The sequence below is a fragment of the Haliaeetus albicilla genome, chromosome 8 (genome assembly GCF_947461875.1).
Source record: "Haliaeetus albicilla chromosome 8, bHalAlb1.1, whole genome shotgun sequence".
Taxonomy (NCBI): Eukaryota; Metazoa; Chordata; class Aves; order Accipitriformes; family Accipitridae; genus Haliaeetus; species Haliaeetus albicilla.
In genome coordinates, this window is record NC_091490.1 from 26,444,828 (window position 1) to 26,466,796 (window position 21,969).

At 37.4% G+C, this 21,969-nt stretch overlaps 1 protein-coding gene across 4 annotated transcripts in view; it reads left to right on the forward strand.

Annotated features, from left to right (window-relative positions):
- Window positions 1–21,969, forward strand: part of VAV3 (vav guanine nucleotide exchange factor 3) — a 180,887-nt gene that overhangs the window by 103,121 nt on the left and 55,797 nt on the right. For 2 of the 4 annotated variants that reach the window (XM_069789456.1, XM_069789460.1), the window contains exons 17-19: window positions 1,921–2,021; window positions 10,657–10,679; window positions 13,768–13,813. In XM_069789456.1, coding sequence (XP_069645557.1) covers window positions 1,921–2,021; window positions 10,657–10,679; window positions 13,768–13,813 — 170 coding nt within the window. The remainder of the gene's footprint in view (window positions 1–1,920; window positions 2,022–10,656; window positions 10,680–13,767; window positions 13,814–21,969) is intronic. The other 2 variants (XM_069789458.1, XM_069789459.1) reach the window with 2 other exon arrangements.

The following is a 21,969-nucleotide window of genomic DNA, read 5'->3' on the forward strand; positions in this document are numbered from 1 at the left end:
TAAATATGGAATGTGCAATGGTAAAGAGGTATGTATTGAACCTAAATTTCATAGTCTTAAGTTGCAGATGCAAAAGCTTTGTAAACTTTGGCCAGTTCAGGTGCTTATGTTGCATATTGTTGATGTTCCAAAAAATGTAGCCACAGTGTTTTAGAAAGGGCATTTGAAGTATGGGTAGTTCTTTTCTTAAGCATAGGCATGGAATAAAATAGCCTCAGGTATGTTCCTCCTTGTCATGTATTTTTTCCTTTAGCAACCTTTTTCCTGAACAGTTAGACTGACCTGGGTTTTCAGAGATTTTGTGGGGGTGGTTTTTTTTTTTTAGATAATTTTTTTTTTTTCCCCTGAATGCAATCAGGTCTAAGTGACTATGAAGAGAGGTGCAGACATCCTGAACTTAGAGATGACAGGGCTAATTTCTGAATTTGAAGCAGTATAGTTGAGTCATTGTGTCTCTGTTACTGCACTAACTGCTGTTGCTGAGAAACAGCTGTCTTGCTTTCAGGACACAGCCCACATGATGCTGCATTGTTCTGCATAAGCATGCCAATTTGCTCAAAGATAGCTTGGGTATCCCCAAGTGTGCTACCTTGTGGTATATAGACATGTCCCTGGATATCTAAGTTGTATTGAAAGTCTACTGGACTTAGCCTCTTAAAGTGCCTCAATCACTTTTTAAAGTGGATTGTCATTTTAAGCTTCAAACATAAGCTAATGTGTAAATACTTAAAAAAAAAAAACCCACAAAAAAATCTGAACCTTAGTGCCTAAACTTTAAGTGGGGATAAAATCCTAGTCTTAGAAGCATCTGTAGTGAACGATAAAGTTATGTCCTTTACTTTTATCTAGAGAATCTTGCATTCCTGTGTAGCAATAAGGAAAAAAATAAAAATGGAAGACTGCATTAAAATATTTTTTATGCTTTCTACTTACTTGTCTTTAAGTTTGTGTATTCTGATACTTAAAAATATTGTGCTTTTGAATTTAATTAAAAATATATTTCATCACTAACAGCCTAGAAATTGCTTTACTAATAGCAGTTGCTGTACACTCCCTTCAGGTTTAGCTTGTTCAATCCTGTGTTCCATATGAGACACCTGATTTTCCTTTGAAGCTAAAGGTGTCATGTTGGACTAGGATGCATAATCACTCCAAACTGGTCAGAATAATCTTGGAGACACATAGTACGAAGAGTAAGCAAATACATCAGTAGATGGAACTCTCAAAATTGCTCAGAGGTACATGTAAAAAAACTGTTTCCCTGTTAGCCATTCAGTGAATTGTACCTAAGAGAGAAGCCAAGCAGAAAACTGAAAATAAATCAGTTTCCTAAGACTCAAATTCAAATTCCAATTCCTTAAGGGGAACTGGAGAACATTTAGAGTAAGGGAAGTGACCCTTATTTAGCAGATCTGAATGTTTACTGAAGTGTACCTGCCTATGTAGCTTTTTTTTTTAATGAACAAATATAAAGTCAAGAATATTTGCCATATAGCCTATAAACTCCTTCATGCTTAAACATATATTCAAACTTACAACTCTCTTGAAATGGATCTTATTCTTCATGGTGTCTAGGCAAATTTACATTGAGATGAAATGAAGTGTAGATCTAGAAGTAGGATAGGTACATAATGGTACAGTTTCACATGTACTGTGCCCACGTTGCTTTGGGCTATGTTTTAATGGAGATAGTTCTTCTGGACTACTAGTAGAATAACAATCTGGTTGTGGTTTTTAAATGGCTACTAGTGACGAAAAGCAGATGAGCTGCTTGTCAGTTGTCACTTTTTCTCCAGCCATTAAGGACTATCATTATGCAGAACAGCAAATGACTTCTAATGCCTTCTGTCATGTCTCTTATTTCCTTTATGCGTGGAATTTATCACCTCTAATGTATCACTACCTAATTTTATTTTACAGGGGAACATTTTATCAAGGCTATTTATGTTCTAAGTGTGGAGTTGGAGCACACAAAGAATGTTTAGGAAGATTAGACAACTGTGGCAGAGCTAATTCAGGTGGTAAGTCATTTTTATTGTTAGAATACCATTTTTAATTAGGACATAAAACTTGCTAGATATAATTAAGGTTTAATTTACCTCTAATTTGAGTTTATTGTAACATACATACTTGTGAAACTACCATTTATAAGCACAATTAGAATTGCATTTAGAATTCATAGGGATTTTTATTGCTACTAAATTGAAATGTTTGAAAGCAGGAGAGAACTGTTATAGGTCAAACCCAATTTCTTCGTCAATGTCGTATACAACAAGGAATTGCTTTTGTTTTCATCGTAGATTGCTCATATGTAACACCTACTGTATGGCATATCATCTATCATCCTTGTGGGTCTCCCTTTATGTCTATGTCAATTTTCATATTTTCCTCTCCGCTCCTAAAGCTGTTTGTTTGTGTTGCCTCAGCTTCCTCTTTCATCTCTTTGGTTTCCATGGTTTCTGTCCACTCACAATATTCATAGAAAGGTGATTGATGGTTCTTTACTTCCCACATCTAAGGACCATTTTTTTCCCCTCTTCTTTTAATCGGTTGCTGTACTCTGTGAGTTTCTTCCCTGGCCTTTGTCACTTTGCACTTCCCCTGTTGTTGTTCTACTCTTTGGGACCTTAAGGAACTCTTTTGACTTAAGCTACTATTTGGTTTCCCTCAGATGACTCCAAATTTGACCTCTTCCCTTTCTGCTCAGTATTGTATCTGTAATTCTCTCACAGACATTTTCTGGATCTCCCACTGCTAGTGCCAAATGTTAGCTCTCATCATTTGCCCCCCTTCCCTTCCCTGTACCTATTCAGTTGGTGGCAGTGAGTTTGTTACATGCCAGCCAGGTAGTCACATAACTCTAGTGCCATTTTTGACTCTTCCCTCTGTCCAGGTTCTTAACTATTCTTTCTTCTTTCTAGAGATGATTTGGTGCTGATGGGGGAGACAACTGAGAACTGCCCCCCCCCCCCCCCCCCCCAGTTTCCCTCCCCTGTAGTTTGAATGTGTTTGAAAGAGAAAAGCTGTTGGAACACATGACAATTTCTGGAAAGTGTAGTTGTATATGTTGGGGAAGTTTCTAATTATTCTCTAAAAACCTGTACATTACTTTCCAGAACTATTTCATAATCATTTGTGAAGCTTCTCATGTCTCCTATCTCTCATAAGCTACTGCAACCTCCTCCATTGGGTTATTTTCTTCTTGACATTATTATCTACAGTCTTTGCAAAATGCTGTTGCAGAGATAATCTCTCTCCCACTGCTTGAATTACTTCATGACTTCATCCACTGCTCTTCACTAAGCTGCTGCTTCAAGATTTTGGTTCTAGCTTTTTGTTCTTTTCAAAATTGCATAAGCTTGTTTCTGTCTTTGTCCCTGTTTGCGTTGCTTCCTGAGTTCTACTTCGCTTTTGGCTCGCTGTGCTATTTGCCTGCTCCATTCTCTCATGAAGTCATCAGGATGGCAGGTAGTGACTTCTGCTGCAGTCAGTGAACTTTATTTTCTCAGTTGCTTTCCTGTATTGGAGATCTTCCATGCTATCCTCCAAGTCTGGCCTTTTAAAAAATAATCTTTTGTAGATCTGAAAACCATACAAGCAATCACAGTATTTTTCATTGAAATCCTTTTTGGAACAGAGGTTTTTCAGAGAACCTGCTATGGATATTCTACAGAAAATAAATATTTAAAATTATATTAAAATTTGAATATTTTAAAGCAATTACATTTAAATTGATAGAGTGGAAAAACAAACACATACTGCTCTTCACAAGAGAGCTATCTTCTGTGGTATAAACCAGCCCTACTTCTACTTTTTTCTTTCTTTTGCACCTTCTGTTTTAATTGCTTTTGTAGTTTTTATTTTAATTGGATAGCTGGCACCCCAGGAGGCAGGAGCTTGTCTTTCTGTTCCTCTGCAAAGATCTGAGGACACAAATGGTGCAATGTGTATCAGTAAGAATGACCATGAATGCCTAGATAACACAAGATCTGATTCCTTGCAGTTTTCCTGCATATATACTTACCTAATGCTGTGTGCTTGCTAGATGGAACAAAATAAAGAAAACAAAAAAATCACATTTCTGCTTCTTTGTGAGTAGAATAAATTATCATTTTACAACTTCAAAGGAGCAGAATGTTGTTTTGGATTTTCCTTTAAATCATTTCCCTGATTTTTGTAAAATGATACTGTACTGAGTCTTTCTTTAGTGAAATTGGAAGCAACTTGTTAAGATACTGTTTTGTGTTATGTGTTTAGCTTACATCCAGGTGTTCTGATCTTTGTGCTCTTCATACTTCTCTTTCTCTTTTTGGTTTATTTTTCTTCTGTGCAAAGGCTCCCAGATTTCTGTAGCTCTAGTACAAACTAGAAGAGTTGTGTATCTTCCACCTGCTCATGAGGCAGAATGACAGGAGGTGCTAGGCTGTGGTTTCCTTACAGCCTGCTCTGAGACTGGATCATAGGTGCAAAAACAAACTCTGAATTACAGTTCTTGCCATGCTCCCCCTTCCTCTATGAATGAATGAGTACGGAAAGGACAAATGGTTTTGCCTACTTTGCTGAAAAAGTGTCCTCTGTCTACCTGATGAGGGACTTCAGCTAATGAGTAGGAAGGGAAATCTTGATTTTTTTCTCTACTGTTTTCTGTTTTTACTCTTTACCTTTTTAAAGAAAGAAGTGTTGATTGAGCAGTGCTGCCCATTCATAATGTGCACAGAGTAAGGAAAGGTTTAAGGAGTAGCTTTACCAGTTCCTGCTTCCCTATATGGTCCAGAAAATATGGGACAATTCAGACTGTTAAATACTGGTTTGTGCAACTTGAGTATGAATGATTTTACAGAGCTATGTTTTCACTTTTCCAGAGCTATGCTGAGAAATGAGGTTTCCCATAAGTTATCTGCCTTGCCTGCTAAGTTATGAAATGTTATTAAAGGAATGTAGACACAAAGATATCATGTAAAATTCAACATTTTCACTGCATTTTGTGGAAAAAGTATGCTCTACATGCACAAAATTCTAACACAGTTTTAATTTTGAAGCTTTTCCTTTTGAAAACTTTAGAGAAATTACTTTATGATAAATTTAATTTTTCTAGTGGTGTCATTTGCTGCTCCTGTGGGAAATTAGCAAAGGTGGCCTGAGAGTGCTATTAGCTAAGAAATTGTGGAGCATAGCTGGAATGCTTCAACAGTAGAAAAAATGCCTGGAACATTTATTGTATTGCTATGTATTTCTTTTGTTTCTAGGGGACTATTACAGCCTTTTTCACAGGGTATAATGGACAGGAAACACAATCATCCTTTTAGCAAACTGGACATTATTATTCCCCAGTCATGTGGTATTAGTTGCGGCCACAGACATGGAATGAATATATACGTATCCCTTGACATATGTGTGGTCCGTTTAATCTGTTGTTCTGTCATTCTGCCAATGGTTGATTCCAGATGCTTCCTAGGAAAGTGCAAATCCTCTGTGTGGTAGACAATGCCCAGGAATGATGCTACTTTCTCAATCCTGTTAAATTTTCTTTTTATCTTTTTGGTGTTCTAAGAGTTTTTATGTCTTGTTAATGCTTTTGCATAGCTTCCCTATTTTTGTTGATAGAAATATTTAACTGTGTTTCAGAAGTTTTGGAACAGTGAGTTCTGTAGAGTTTTTGTTTGGCTTTTGTTTTTTGTTGGGGTTTTTTTTGGTAGGTTGCATATCTTACCCTGGTTATGTTTGACCTTATTACCTTTTTAATTTAACATGCAACTTTGTGGAAGTCTTGACTGACTCCTTCTGTATGATAAACTATTTTATAACTTCTCAAGATCTTTTATTAGTATACTCTCTGAACTGAATAGTCTTAAATGCTTTTTATTATCTCCTTGTAAGTGGAATCTTTTCTATGCCTCAAATAATTTTCATTCCCATTCTGTAGACCTCTTCTATTTCTAGAGGTCTATTTGAAAAGAGATGATCAGAATTCAAACACTGCAATGAGAATATACCATTAGGTTTCTTAAAGGCATTTGAATTTTCCTCAGCATTTTCTGGTTTTATACAGTTTAAGATTTTGTTTTCTTTTTAGACCACTGAGCAGATGTTTTTGCTAGCCTTTCTGAAATGATGCTTACAACTTCCCTGAGTGGATTAAATCTTTTTTGTATTTCATTCCAAGTCACAGTTTGTAAAAATTCAAAAGACAGACATCCAAAGACAGATGAAACCTTTAGAATGACAAATTTAATAAGTGTCAGATTTAGATGATACACATTGACAAAATCTGAAGATAAATTGTTGTGTTTTCACGCTATGCCTTATACAGAAACATACGCCAGCTCTTCAGACGTTTTGCTTCAAAGAAGGCCAGTTCAACAGTAGCAGCAATAAAAGATGCAGAGTTAATCAGTTGAATTAATAAATAGAACCAAATATCTACATTTAGCCTTTGGTTTTTTTTGTCATTGTTCCTGCCCTTGTTGCTGTAAATTGGCAGTGCTGGTTGAAGTCTTCTGTGCTCATTTCTGTCATTATTGATTTAAATATTTTTTCCCCTGAAATGCTGCACTGTAGCAGTAGTTCTCTGCATTTTCACATATTTTACTTTGATGCCCTATCACTTAATTTTTCTGCGATTTGAAACCCTCCATGCCCCCTCTTTTTTGCTAATGTTCTGATGAAGTCCTTCAAGTCTGATTGTGCAGTCTTAAACACAAGGCCTTACGAAATCTTTAAATGCAGTGATTACAAAATGGATGCACATATTTCTCTGACAGGGCCATTTATATATGTGTTGTTCTTTTCTCTGGCAGCTGATTTGGAGGTCTCCTCTTCTTCTTAACTGCATTCCTATGCCTTATTTCTAGGTACAGGGCGATTTTACTTATCTGGTGATGCTCTCCCACTAGTTGGAAGGGTTTATATTTGGGAATGGTTAAGAGTGGGACCTTTGGTAAGTCAGCGTGAGTAAGACACGCCTTTAGTAGACAAAGGGAGAAGCTGTCTCCCTCATTATTCCCACTTTCATTCTACAGGTTGTTCTGTGGCCCTTGCAATTTCTGCAGAGGTCCTCAGGATTGATAGAACAGTATCACTCTGCCCAGAACATACTGCAGAACTCCAGTCTGTTTCCTAGTCTAAAACAGCAGAATTAACAATCCATTTCTATTGCCAGACTGGAATTTTTCCAAGTCTGTCCAATTATATTGAATTAAGTATTCTCAGGCAAATGTTTGCTTGTTCCACAGACTATTGAATATTTCAATTAGATGAACCGCCAGTAATGGTTCTAGAATCTGAAAATGTTTTAAATATTGTAAATATGGTGCCAAACCCACAAAATTTTCTTCTTTATATTGCTGTTCCCAGGGGATGTTAGAAGCATCTCTCATCAGGGTGTAAATTGATTAGAACAACATTAACTGGTCATTTTAATAGTAATTTTTAGTTAATGTATGCATGATTCCTTTCTCCTTCAGATAATTCCATTTGAAAAAGTACTACATTTCCTTAGGTGGAAAAGAAGTTTCTTCAGCTGTGTGATGAACTTGAAAGAAAATGTTACCATATGAATGGGTTAAGTTTAGAGTTGCTTTCATATGGTAATGTATATGCCCAATAATATAGGCCATGCTGTTTATGTAATAATTGCTTGCTACAGCACATTAGAGATTATTCATAAAAAGCATGTGTTTTTGACATCTAAAAAGAAACCAGCAGCTTTCACTGTTTACCTTTTTGCTGGCTTGATCAATAGTTGCAAAATTGCTGGCTCTTCTCCAAATCTACCATGTCAACAGAACTGACAAGTAAATGCTTAAGTCCCAGAATGCTCGTTGGAGTTATGCCATTTTTTATTTAACTGCAACAGAGGTTGAGCTGTGTTGTTTAACTCACCATTCTTGCTCAACCTAAACAAAAGTCACTTACAGGGCTTGGTATTTTGTGCATAGTCCTACACTATGGTACTTCTAGGGCACAATTTGCTTTTCTTCTGATTATGCGGTGACTGGCTAAATGACTGGAAAGGAGCAGGTAGTCCCATAGCTCCTTCAAAGTGGCTTACTTCATAGTTGCTGCATTTTAAATATTTTGAATTTTCTTTTAAAATAGGAAGGTGAGTAGTTTAATACATATTCTTCTTATTCTCCATTTGTTAGCATGTAAATCCAGCTGCTCTGTTGCATCCCCGAGGAGTGGCTTATTCCTATTTTCCGATCTGTGCTCCCTCACTTACCGAGGCCAGCTGCTGCTCCTGTTGCTTTTGTAGTAAAATATAATTATCAAAATGTGACCCAATGGTATCGTGGCTTCAGTGAATAAACAAAAAACCTAAAAATTGTGCTGAACTGTGGCAGTAAAAGTAGCTTGCTGTCAGAACAGAGAACTCGCTCGCTTGATAATTTTATTGGCACATTGATGATGAGCAGGAACTTGAATTAAAATTGTCCCTTGTAAAATATCCCCAGACATTTGTTTGTTTCTAAAAATAAAAATAAATAGAAATGAGGCTTTTTTGCTCTTGTACTTGTGTAACATTTGGGAAGAAGATCTCTCATATAATTCAATACAGAATATTCTGAAATATAGGAATATTTAAACTGTAATGAAATAACAAGACAAGAATAAGTCTTATTTTTTTGAATAGGCTCTTATGTGGAAATACAGATACTGGATATTTTTCTATTCCTGAAGTGCTAATAGTGAAGTCACAAATGGCATTTCAGTCCGTCAGTGTTGGCGAAGTTTCGGGCTTTCTTTTTAATCCAATCCCCCCACCTCCCTTTTAATGAAATTTATTTTATGTGCATTATCGGGGGTATTTATTACCTTCCTGTGTAGTGATTTCTTGAATCCAGTTATTGAAAGTTAATCAAAGAGTTTTGTAATTATTTATTATGAAAAGTGTTGGGATGCTGCAGTCACCAAATGGAACTCATTCATCTAGTTGGGTTTGGGATATTTCCTAGAGATAAAAATAATATTCAACAGCCACCATTAAAAATCAGATTAATTCATTCCCATTGGAGGATAGAATGATGTTTCCATTTCATTTTTTTGATAAGAGATCTGCAGAACTGAATATAGGCCATTTAAAAACAAACAAACAAACAAGAAAGAAAAACCCTAAGTCTGGGTTTGAAGTTTTGGCCCTCCTGTGAGTACTTACCTAAATGACTTCCCTTAATTCGAAGTCAGTCATAATGCTGAGATGAAACATTCAAAAAGGTGATTTCATTCAGATTTCGGCAAAAATTCTGAAAGGCATATCAAATTGCAAAAGTAAATACCAAAATTATATTGAATTTCAGCAGCACTTAGGCAACTTAACTCCCTCAGGCTCCTTAGAAAACCTCAATAGTCTACGTGCATCTCCTCTTCTGGGGCGGGCTTATTTTCTTCTCTTTGCTTGCTATACAAATGCAAATTAATACTTTTGGAAAGGTTATACTCATAAAAGTGTTTTCTGCAGATGATGAGATGAGGCGTCTTTGGTGCACTGTATGAGAGAGGAAATAGTGACTGAAAGCGTACGTGAGAAGAGAGCTCTGCCAGTGGTAAACAGGCTGTGCCTCCCTGGCCAGGCCCAGAGTCCTCAGCTGGCGTGCTTCGTCTTGGCATGCCTTATCATCTTTGCATAAAATGCTAGAAAGCCAAAGAATTGTTTTTCCTACACTTTAATGTTTTTTTTTTTTCTAGCAGAACAAAATCTACTCGCAGTTAGACCTTTTTAGTTGATTTACTATGAATATGGCTTACTGTTTACAAGATACTACAGGAAAAGTTTTCAAATGTGATGAAGTACCGACCAGACATGCAGTTTGTGCTTTGCCTCAACAGCGTGTGCAGTGCTAGAGTGCACACAGGTAAATACAGCTGTGTGTGCTTTGATAAGGCACCTAACCTGAATCTAGGGTACACCCAAATACCTGTTATTGGATTAGACATTCAAAGAAAAATGTAAAAAAATACCTGTTTTTGTGTCTTTTGTGATGTGCGGTGGTGTGGGTGTGCAAAAGTGTTACTGTCTTGATGCAGTCCTGATCACCCACAGGGCTGCTTTTTTTTTTTTCTTTTTTTTTTCATTTTTAAATAGAACTAGAAAATCCATAGCAAAAGTGGCAAATAAAACACCAATGGCTTCAGAGTCTGTGGTATACTAAGGCAATGCTGAATTGAACTTAAAGACATGAAATACAAAAAAATTTTGACGCTAAAGTTGTTCATCTTATCTTGATATACATTGGCATGCTATGAAAAGACAGAGACACGAAAAGGTGTAAACTCGACTTGCAGTGAAGAGCTGTAGCTTTTGAATTCCCAACAAGTCAATGTTTATGAAGTATATTTGAAGTGTTCTAAAAGTTTATAAAGTTGAGCGGACTAGATTGCCATGCCGCTGCTGGGAAGTGCAGTATGATTTGCGGCAAGGAGCCTTTCCTCGCCAGCTCGGCACAGCCCGGCAGGACCAATGAGTGGGGAGGAGAGCGCAGCAGGGTTTGCACAACAGGACCTGGCACAGCCCCGGGCTGCTGGGGCGGCTGCAGGTATCAGGTAGCAAAAGAAGGCAGCAGTGTTTTCTCTAATGCAACACAGTACAGTCTGAGATTGCTATATAAAAAGCGTACAATTTACAATCGTCAATAATGCCAATTTTTACTTATGTTTCAGAACATGGGAACCTGAAACATGAGGTAAGGATTTGTTTTCCTTTGCATGTGATGTTTGTGTTGTCAGTGACATAAGAGCTCCTTATTTACTTTGTGCACGTGCTGTTGGAGCAGGTATGCTTTTCTTCTGCATTTAACAACAGATTTCTTTAGAGTGGTGGAAAAATAGAAATTGTCTAAGAAACAAGGTATTCATGATTATAAATGTATTCTGTTCAAAGTGTGAGTCGATTTTCAGCTGGTATGGCTTAATGCTGAGAGCACTGGAAGGGGTGGAGATTTGTTTTTTAAGTTACAGGTAAAAACCATAGGTTGTTTCACAACTGATGATCCTTACTGTTCCTTGACTAAATCTGGCAGTAGAGTTAAAAGTAATCTTTGTTTTGTTTTAAAATGCTAGTGAGTCCTGCTGCAGTAATACGCTAGCGTCCCAGTCTCTGCCACACCAGACTGTGTGGCGATGAAGGGTTGGCAGGGCAGTGTTTGCCTCTTCGTGTAAAAAGAGTTTAGTTGCGGAGCTATCCAGTGGTTATGGAGTTTATATAAGCTGGAGAGAACGGTAAATGGGCCCTGTACAGAAGAGTTACCACGGTGCACGTAGCGTACCTTGCTATCAGCCCAAGAAGGCTGCAAGCTGCCCGGGGTTATTTTCTCTCCAGCTCCTGGTGCCTTTCCACCGAAGTACAGAAAGGCACAGCGGTTGGGTTTTGTCTGCCAGCTCTGACAAAAGAGAGGAAGCCCTTCAAACGCTAGAAACTATTACACTCTACGTCTATTTTAGATCAGAAGCTTATGGTAATTTAACTGCTTAAACGACACGCTGGTTATGAACAGCGTAGAAGCGTGTACGTTACTTCCTTCGGTAAGCACGCGTGTGTTTGGTGCTGTCGCTAAAACCGGGGAGTCGGAAGGGTGTCGTTGCTGACGCGGCGGGTGCAGGAGGGAGTCCTGCGCAGGGCTGACCACGTCTGTGCTCTCTGATGTTTGAGCCGTCTCGGTGTCGCCGTGACCCCGGGTGGTGGCGGGGGCTGGGTGAGGGGAGCCCCGGCAGCCTCTGGCGAGCTCCTTGGCTGTGGGCCTCGGGCGGGCGCAGGCCGCGGCAGCGGGCACTGGCTTCCTGGGGGCCCGGCCCGGGAGGAGCTCCGGGCGACGAGGGGGCCGCGCTGCCACAGACCTGCCTGTGCTGCTGCCTGCCTGCGCTCCTCGCTGCTCCCTCGGACGTGCCTCCTGCCACGTGCTGCCTGGCTTTTCACGTCTTTGCCCAGAAATGCCCGCCAAGTAAGGGCACTCTAAAATATGGAAACTACAACGCGGTCAGTTTGCCTAACACTCTCCCAGTACTGCAGCTGACAGGCAGTGAGTGTTGGGACAGCTGTCAACAGATCGCTTACTGGGCCTTGTGGACGAGGCTGCCAGGCTCAGTAAGGCTAACTGTGGTGAACACACTGTGGCTGGATGAAGAAAACAGTATGCTGCTTGTAAGAAGGGATTCTTCTGCTCCTCGGCTTCTCACCCTCTAGCTCGATTGGTAAATCTCTTTTGTGAGGGAAAAATGGCTTCCTTTCTGGAGCTATTGAAGTGTTATCGAGTTGATCCAAACTGTCAGGATTGCTTTCATTTTTACCAAGACTCTTGTTTAAGTGCCTGCTTTAATTCTCCCTGTGCAGAAGGAAGCTTGAGCATAGATGAGGATCTGTCGTTTTGGAAAACGTGGATTTAGATTTCATACCAGTAGCGTAATGAAATCTACTGGTACTGCAATATATTTAAGGGTGTTGAGCATGTTTTCTTACGGCTCAAGAATTATTTCCTTAAAATTGTTTTCCATCCGGTCCTTTGGTGTGCATGACTTACGTTGTCACAGAATTATTGTATTTTTTTTTCACTTCAGTTAAACATTTCTGTATCTTCTTTTGTGCTTCCTTTTCCCACTCCTGCCCCTTTCCCTCTCTTGTACAAATCTGCGGTTAATCACCAGTCTGCATCAATCCTGATCAGCAATACAGCCTCCATTAAAAAAAACCAAACAAACTAGGATATAGTTCAACCTTTTGTTCTTATTCGGTAATACTACCTTCATTGTAACAGCGGTTTTAAATTTTACTTCTTCCCACTGCTGATTAAACAAAACTTGCATCCTTTCTTTAATTAGAGTTGTGGGGTACAGAGAGAGCATGTCCAAAGACTCAAGAGCTTGAAAGCTGTTTTTAAACCAAGCTTTTCATTTTGCCAGCTTGCTACAGGGCTTAGTAATTTGGTTGTGCCTCAGGTTACTGCTTTCTGGCCTGCCTCGGTGTGTGTCCTGCACCAGCTTATATCAACTGCAAGTAAATCAGAGGAACCTAATTGTTCCCTTTGTTATGCAACATGCTTTTCTCTGCTTGGTTTGATTAAAAAAGAAATAAATGCATGAACCTTCGTGCAAGCTACCAGTTAAAACAAGTTTGCAAAAGCAGATCAGTAGTTCACAGATATGCTTTATTTCACACTGAAATTTTCAGGGATCTATATTAAGGGTCTTGGAGTACAACACACATTAAAAAAAAAAAAGTCTCATCAGAGTTTCTGATTTCACATGGCCCTGGTTCATCCAAATTTAAAAGAAAGAGGGACATGAGTTACTAAATATATTTAAGTACTCGCCCCGAAAATAAGAAAATTAAGAATTCCATAGGAAATTCTAGCTACCTTAAGTACAAATAGTGAAAGTTTCTACCTTACTAAAGCAAAGCGAGCAGCTTCCATACTTTTGTGTTTGTGGACATTATCTGGGGCAGATAGTGCCAAACTGCACATTTTTCCCCTATGCTATTCATAAATGGTTAAAAGATAAATTTGTTCTTGGTATCAAAAGATGTTGATGTATGAAATGGACTAAGAATCTTTTGAGCCTAGTGTCAGGAAAAAATGGGATATATGGAAAAAAACCTGTACATTACTAAGAATATTTTTCAAAGTATGATCTTTCTATGAGGTAAAGATAATTGTGGTGGTGATTGGGGGAAATAAGAAAACCAGCTTTGCTTAGTAGATTGTGGGAATCAAAGGAGTGCAATATGCCTACATGAAAACATGTTTATTCATATCCTTGATTTGTATTTTTGCTATGCAGAAACGAACAAATGGAATTAGAAGAAACTCTAGACATGTGGACCCAGGTTTGTGTCATGACTTTTTCAATAGTTAAACATTAAATAAAAAGAGCGAGATAACTCACTTTATCAAGTTGCATTATGAACGCTATTGTAATGCACGCAATTTTGAGAACTTTATTGCTAAAGTCGTGAAAGTCTAAAGTGATTGCTCTTTTTCTGATTTCAAAGATAAGGTCAGCTGATTGAATTCTAATTTTTTTTCCTTGTTTTCTTAAGCAGTGCTTCAGTTCTATCTGAACAACAAAATGCCTCTGCGTTTTCGGTTAACCTGACCCACCCTACTATACTTTGCAGTTTTAAAAGAAGTAACTAAGTGATGAAAAGCAGACAGTTTATATAGTTACTTATAAAGTTTAGGTTCTGATCTGCAAAGTTGTGGGTATTCTCAACTCTCCTAACTGTAGTGGTGCTCAGTGGTTAGCTGTATTGAATACGAGATGCTCTTCTAAAAGGCATAAGCCAATTGCAGTTTTATATAGAATTTCAAAGTGATTTTATTGTTCCTGTTTATAGTAGATACTTTTGTGGAATCATGGCAGCAGCAGCCCTTACGAAAATTAAGTGCTTGCTTATACACTGTGTACTCAAGTGGGTGAACATTTCCTCTGGAGACCCATTATGTGTCTGTATAAAATACTCAATGGTTTTCAGTGTAACTGTGTCATATTTTTAGTGTCATGTTTTTATAGTAATTACATTTCTGTCTTTTAGGTTTCTTGTATAGTTTAATTACTGGAGATTTGTTACGCAAATATTATTTGGAATAAAACTAAGCTGTAGATTATTAAATATTTCTAGATACGGACACCTGAGAGTAGTTGGGAGTCAAACATGAAACAGGATGGCAACTCTATGCACCACATTACAGCCTGGCAGAACTAAGCACTTTTCAAAAAGAAGGAATGCTGGTTGTGCCACTAGCACTGCAGCTGCCTTGGCTCTGAAAGTCTAAATGTTGTAACTAGCTGAAGCAGACCACACCTTTCTTACTCACCTACCTTTGACATGTTTTGGAACACGTATCGTCACTTTGTTCCCTCTAGCAAAAAAAAAATTGCTTCATGATACTCCTAAATTGTTCTGTGTATTGTTGACTGAAGTCATTAAAGAAAAAAGAAAAAAAAGAGCGCCCTGTAACTCTGAAAATTAATACAGTCAGAGGGGGAAATAACGAGAATATCAAATAATGCAGAAGAGGGTGAGAATACTTCTTCTAAGTGGGACTGTTTCAGTTCTTCCAATTCAGTGGTATTTGTTGCAGTGAAGTGTAATCTGTGCTTGCACAATAGTCCTTATAGGTCTGGATCTTTAAATATAGCTGTCTCATGTAAACTTCTAAAAGGTTGGGTAATATAGCTTTGAGAACTTTTTGAGTAAACTGGTGGTTTACTTGCTGTTGAAGTCTGATGGAAGTATTTACATGATCTTTATATACAAGGATACTTTAAAATTTATTTTTATTGAAGACTAAGTACCATTCAAATCACCAGAATCATTGAATTAAATAGATGTTTGAAAGCTATATGTAACCAGTGCCTAAAATATGGTTATGCTGCACCCCACCCTATCCATTTACCTACACAAAACAGTTCTTTGAGTGTTGGGATAGTCTTATTGAGTCAAGTTCTTGGTCCCTGTTACATTTTTGAAAGCCAGTAGCAATGCAGAACATCTGTGTTATGGTTAGGTCCCTTTATTAGAGAGATTGTTGCAGAAGACTGTCTTACAGAATTGCTTCTGATAGTATAATTTTTTAAAATAAATAGTAATAAAAAAGATACTATGTACTAATGTGCTCCATACATATACTTAGTCAGTTTTCAAACTGAAGTGAGCTTTTTTATTTGCATTTTGTCAGCATATGCATTCTGAGTCCTGCTGTAACTTGGTAGAGATTTAAAGACATGTCTTTGGTAAACTCTTGGCATCTCTTTGGCATATTCTAAGCAATATTGCTCATCAGATTGTGCATTGCCTTGACAGACAGAAGATGCTACCCGGAGAGCAGCACTTGTAAGACATCAGTTGTTTCAGGCATACATACAGCATTGATCCTAAGAGCTCTTTGAGAACACTGGCATATAAATCTCTGGAAATCCTAGCACCATGGTGCTCTTTTTCACTGAGAGAGGTAGTCAAAGTCAGAGATAACATTTAAATTTTAATGTGCTGTCTTTTTTTAAAAAACAAAAGTTTGCTGCCCAGACTGGTTTGTCTTTAGGAGGTTTAATATGCTGCTGCTACCTGTGTTGCATGTTATGGTGCTGAATCATGGGTACTAGTTTAGGAAAGCAGGCATTTGCTGTGAATCAATAACTGGCACCTGCAGTGTCTAAATATTGGTGGAGTTTGATATCAGCAATAAATACAATTTTTGGGGTTGCAAGTATTTTAGCACAAACTTTTGAACATCATGTTCTGTCTTGTCTCTTTCTGTTGTCTGTCTTTGGCTATTTTAGTAAAGAATAATGAATGCAGGAGGCGTAGCATAGTCAAGTTGATGCATTGTGCTTCTCTTTTTATGCTTGTTAGAGCCAAATTCAACTTTTACTGACACTGCTTAGCCCTGAATGTTAAGTCATTTAAGTTTGATGAGAAGTGAGTAGAAGGATGGTCTAAACAAAACAATGTGAGGATACTGGATTAAATTATCTCGTCTTTTGCTGATGAAACTCATTGATGGAGGAACCTATCTAGCTGAAGTACCCTAAAAGCAGTAAGTTGTTCATGGCTGTTTCATTTGTTGTTCTTTGAAGTTTGGTTAGAAGTTTTGACAGTGACAGTTTCCTCCTTGAGATTTGCTTTGTGCTGAATAAGAAGGAAGGGTAGAAGGAAAAGTGATTAATGGATGATGAGGCAGAGAAATTCCTGAGATATGAAACAGTCATGAGAAAAGAAATATGTGCAGAAACTGTACAAGTGAAGAACAAATTGAAAATAAAAAGAAAATACGACTTTGTCTTTTCTTTATGCTGTGCACTGTGACTTTAGCCTGTGGTCCAGTTGCAGATGGCCTCTTGAATTGGTCCATGTACTAAGTTTTAGGGGAGACATATTTTAGATAACCTTTCTTTGGATTAATCAGCAGATAATAAAAGCCATGGAGAGTATGAACCTGTAAATGCATATGCACCTATAAAGCCAGAAAAAATTGGTCTAGAGTTTGCATTTTACTGTAGAACAACATGATACTGCTTAAATGTATTTGAGAAGTGATTTAGATTGGTATCAGTTTTTGCCTGGAATGGGCATATGGAGTGATAATTAATATAACATGTTTTTCCTTGTGTAAGGAATGCCATGAAAACTTTCATGCATGTGTTTAATTTTAAGCATGTGATTCGCACTATTGACTTGAATGACAAATGTATATTCACAAGCATAAATTAACACTTTGTATGTTTTCTTGAGAAGGATGATGCAATCTGACCAATGTTTTTAATAGAAGTAATTTTTATGTATTTTAGTAAGAGTAAAAATTATTTTATTTCTCTTTCTCAGCTATTGGAATAATACAGTGTATGTTTGCTATATTTTTATTTTTTTTAACGGTATAAAGAGTCTAAATGTGATAGATTCACAGCTTAGTGTTTTTAAAACTGGTTTTACCCTAAACATTTCTCCTAATATAAACATTGCAAGTGTAATCTCTAAAAGTGTGAAAGTATATTTCATATCAGAAGGATAAACTTGGTAAAAGTAGAACACTAGAAGCCTTATATTCAAGATTCATTGCAGATAAAACTCAAAATCTGATCTGTGAAAGAACATCACTGAAAATGTTTTGACTTCTTAACTAGCTGTTTTCTTTATAAGCATGGATTAAAGCTTAGAAAACCTAGTTCTGAACTGAGGGACAGAACCAACAGGTCTTTTCCCTTCAAAGAAAGTAAAATATTGACTTGGGTTCTTTTTGGGGGACACAATATTAACAAGTAATGTATGTAATGCAATAGCCTGAGCAAAGCTGTTTTTCAGCCTAGGAGTTCAAAGTTCAAATAGTAATTTTAAATAGAGGTATCTGTATTTCTGGTTGGTATCTGGTCCATACTTGCTTTGTGAAGCAATCTTGTAATACTGATTTTACACAGATTATAAAGAAAAGGATCTGAAGAGAATAATTGAGTTTATGGCCTGAAGTATATATGTTTAAAAAAAAAAAATCTGTGCAGGGAGAACTACAGCATTGGAGATATGCTTATTTAATTAGACATAGTGGGAAATGAGCTACTGTGTGCTTCATATTTTGTTGAAATTGGATTGTGGAATGTTTAAACTAGGTTATGTCATTGTTATATGTGATTACTAAGCAGTGAAACAATATTCAGATGTTTGTGTATTGTGGTAATGATTGCATCTTGTCTTCACAGTAAAAATTAGGGGATAGTGTAATATTGGCTGTTTAAATTTCCTTTTCAGTTAAGAATGAGGTATATTAGACTGTGAGATATTTCAACAAATTCTGACACAGTGTGCTCTGTGATATGCAAGTCTAACTCTGATTTCCATTTCAGTGCCATTCCAACCATATGCCCAGCTAAAAGCAAAATCTGGCCCAAATTCAAATGCTGGGATATCCCAACTTGCAGATAATTCTTTGCCAAGCATGTAGTTGTTAAAGATAAAACTACTCTCTTTAACTGAGAGAGATTTGAAGCATGTCTCTCGTTTTCTTGTCTTATGAACTATCAAGGCAAGTCCTTGGTAGTCCTGATTGACTGTTGGCTTTCTCGTTCAGCCCTGTATAGAGAATACCCAATTTCATGGATAAGAAAAGATAACCTTGTGCAACATGAAGCCCAGTGCTGAAAAACTGGCATTCAGGAATTTATTTCTCCACGTCAGCAATGGGAGCAGCTACCTGTGATTCTGGCTGCATCTCTGTGGTCCATTACTAACTGACTGTCAATATCATTGCTGAGAACAAGAATTTATCTTGGTTTTAAGCCACAGAAAAAGGTCTACCAAAAATAAAAAGCCAATTAAACAAGCCCCCAGGATTTAGTTTTCTCATGAGAAGTGAGGAGCTGACGTCACTAATAGTATCTCTTTATTATGACTCTCTTCATCAAGATGGATTAGACCAAGGTAGCATTTTTTTCCTTTAGTAAAGGAGTTTCTGTGTATAGAATCAAGAAATACATCGATAGGTATTTTTCTGAGACATTTGGTAGTGTTAATTATATTTCCTGTCAATAAAACATAGGAGTGAATAGTAATCCCCTCTAATAGGTCTTGTCTTTCCTTTCAGACTGAGTAGAGCAAATCATTACAGGCCATTTGTTTCTGCATCTTCCCTCAGGACCATGCTCAGAGTCCCATGGGTTTATTTCTTCCTCTGTTAAATATCTGTGAAAAGCTTCTGGGGGAGTTGACTTCTGGGGGAACATGAACTCAAGTACTAGAGTATACATAAGACATTCTTTTCAGCTTTAGATACTGTTCACATTGAACATAACCATGGGTTTTAATGGCTGGTCAAAATGAATGTGTACGTGAATGGGCAGCTGACTGTAAATTAAATCGGGGAAAGCCTGAAGGAATACTGAAGGAAAGAGAAATGTTTCACAAAACTTCCTCTAGCAAAGAGTTTGTTGTTTGACAAGTTTGAGGTCTTTCCCGCTGCTTACTGGTATGGGATAACCTAGTAAGGTTCATAGTAGTAAAACATCCATCACATACTGTAACTGACCAGGAGACTTGGAGGCTTGCTGCATGCAGACTAACCAGGATGACCTGATTGTTTATATCCTTTTGATTTAGTTTTTGCAACTTCCTATTATAGATAAAAATGCAGCCTATATGGCTTAAAAAAAAAAAAAAAAGAGAGAGAAATTACTGTTCTAGAGACTTGAAGGAACTCAAATGTCTACTTCTCTTGGACATAAAGTGTGTCTAATAATTAACAATCATAAGAAAGTATATATAGTTTTGTGTGTTTTCCCTAGGGATAATTTTGTACTGTTTGCGGAGCATTAGATTTGCTAAGTAGCTAAAGACTTCTCTACATGGTAATGTGTTAAGCTACAGAACCAAAACCTAGCTTTGATTATACATATATGTAACATATGTTTAACTTTTGGGTGGATTTTATTGCATTGTGGATGCTTTTTCCTTGTCTACACAGGATCTAAACACTTTGTTCAAGGTGCATATAAAGTATACAGTGCCTGTTTCTAGGAATCTATGTGAACTAGGTGAATTGCAGGTATGAACTCGTCTAACAGGGCAGCTAGGAGCACCCTTGCTGCAGAAGGAAGACTCCTTAGCAGGATAAAGGCAATACTGCTTGCTGATGTGCTGTATAATTCTGAATGTTCTGGAGTCCTTCAAGGACTTGGATTGCAGCTCTAACCTGATGAGCTCTTAGTATTGATAGATGTGTTTTAACATGTTTTATGTCATGTGGCTGGTACAGTGTTGGGGTTTGAGACCAGAGTCAGTGAATTTCTTTGTGGTCATCATGTTCTTAGGAGCAGTTATTGGGACAACTTCCAGGTGGACCTCAGCAACAGTGAATTTAGAGGTACACTGAATTGTGTGACCTAATTTGTGAGATCAAATTAATTTATCTCACATTTATTAAAAATACATATTACATTCAGGATCCTAGCTTTTTTTTACTACTGTGCTAATGCCGTGTGCTGAGCTATTGTTGTTTCCCAAAATAACGAATTCATCTTTGTTGTGATACAAGAAAGAACATGTCTAATATTTTGCACCAAGAAATTTTCCACTAATGCATTTCTGGAAGGCAAAGCAGAATTTTGTCTTCCAATGAAGCATTTCAAATGCAGTTTAATGAATTTTATTTGGGTTGTTATATTTTAAATTAAAATTATTTTTACATTCCTGTTGGGGAGAGGTATTTTGAAAGGTGCCTGTCCCTTTGGCATCTCAGCAATGAGCTAACATTCAGAGAAGAACATAGCCTTTAGCCTTTTCTTTTAATTAAACATCAGAAGACCCAGATGCCAAAGGGTGAAATATATTTATTTTGTCAAACTCTTTCATCCTTGTCTGGTTGGATTGCAAGATTAGTTTGTAGTTGAGTAATTTAGGCTCTTTTGTCTTACTGGATGTGTTTTTGGGACTGTCTCTGTATCTTGAGCAACTAGCATTTTATTTTTCTCTTAGAGAAATAATGGTGTTTAATACATGCTTAGCATGTATTAGCATAATTTTTAAGTTGAGGTACGTTAAGAATCCTACAATATCTTTCTTTTTTTCTGCATAAAAACACTCTCAGCATGGACTGTTCTAAGCAAAACGTCACTGTTTACAGATAACTACAAGGGAGTTGGCAGGCAGAAAGGAGAAAAAGATTAAGGTAAAAGTGAACAAAATGGGCTTACAAGTATGATCAATAAAACAAAAAAATATACTGTTTTGTGTTTTACGTACACAAAAAATTAGTACAGCACTTAAAAAAACCAAAGGCGGCATGTGCAGAAATCATGTGGTGCAAAGTTGCCTTTAGTTACCACAGGAAATAGAAGGGAATTCTGTAGCATTTTGCTAAAGTTTGTTGGGACTTAAAAATCTTGTATTCATCTTCAAGAGGAGTATTGCATTTACCCATCTATTTTCAGATCTGTTTTAAATCTTCAGGGTACTGTCATTCTCAGAAGGTAAACCAAAGACAGTAAGGCAATGAATGATTAAAAATAGTCAAAAGTTACTGAATTTTAACAGTACTCTAAAGCATATGGTTTCTTTTTTTGTGGCTCACTCATTTAACTAAATCAGTATTTGATCACTACTTCAAAGTAATTCTCACACAAAGAATTTGGGAAACATTGTAAAACTGAAAGCAGCCATCCCATGGGAGAAAAAAGACTGCTGAAATTTCACAGAAGAAAAGCTCCCAGAACTGCCTCTGCCTTCTGCCTGAGGAAAGTTTTACATTTTGGTAGAAGGGGCCAGAGGGAAGAGCCTGAGAAACTGATGCTGCTTTTCAGGAGAGTTTTTTAATCTGCTCACCTCTTTGAGCTTCCCAGGGAAGACAACAATGAGGCTGAGTTAGGCTGCAGGCCAATCTATCCCAGGATCCCTTCTTCAACAGTAGCCAATTAAATGGATGCTTAAGGATAGAATATGGGGTAAGGTGTTGTGGTAACTTCCCCCAGTACCTTGTGTTTTTGTTTCTTAGGTCTTAA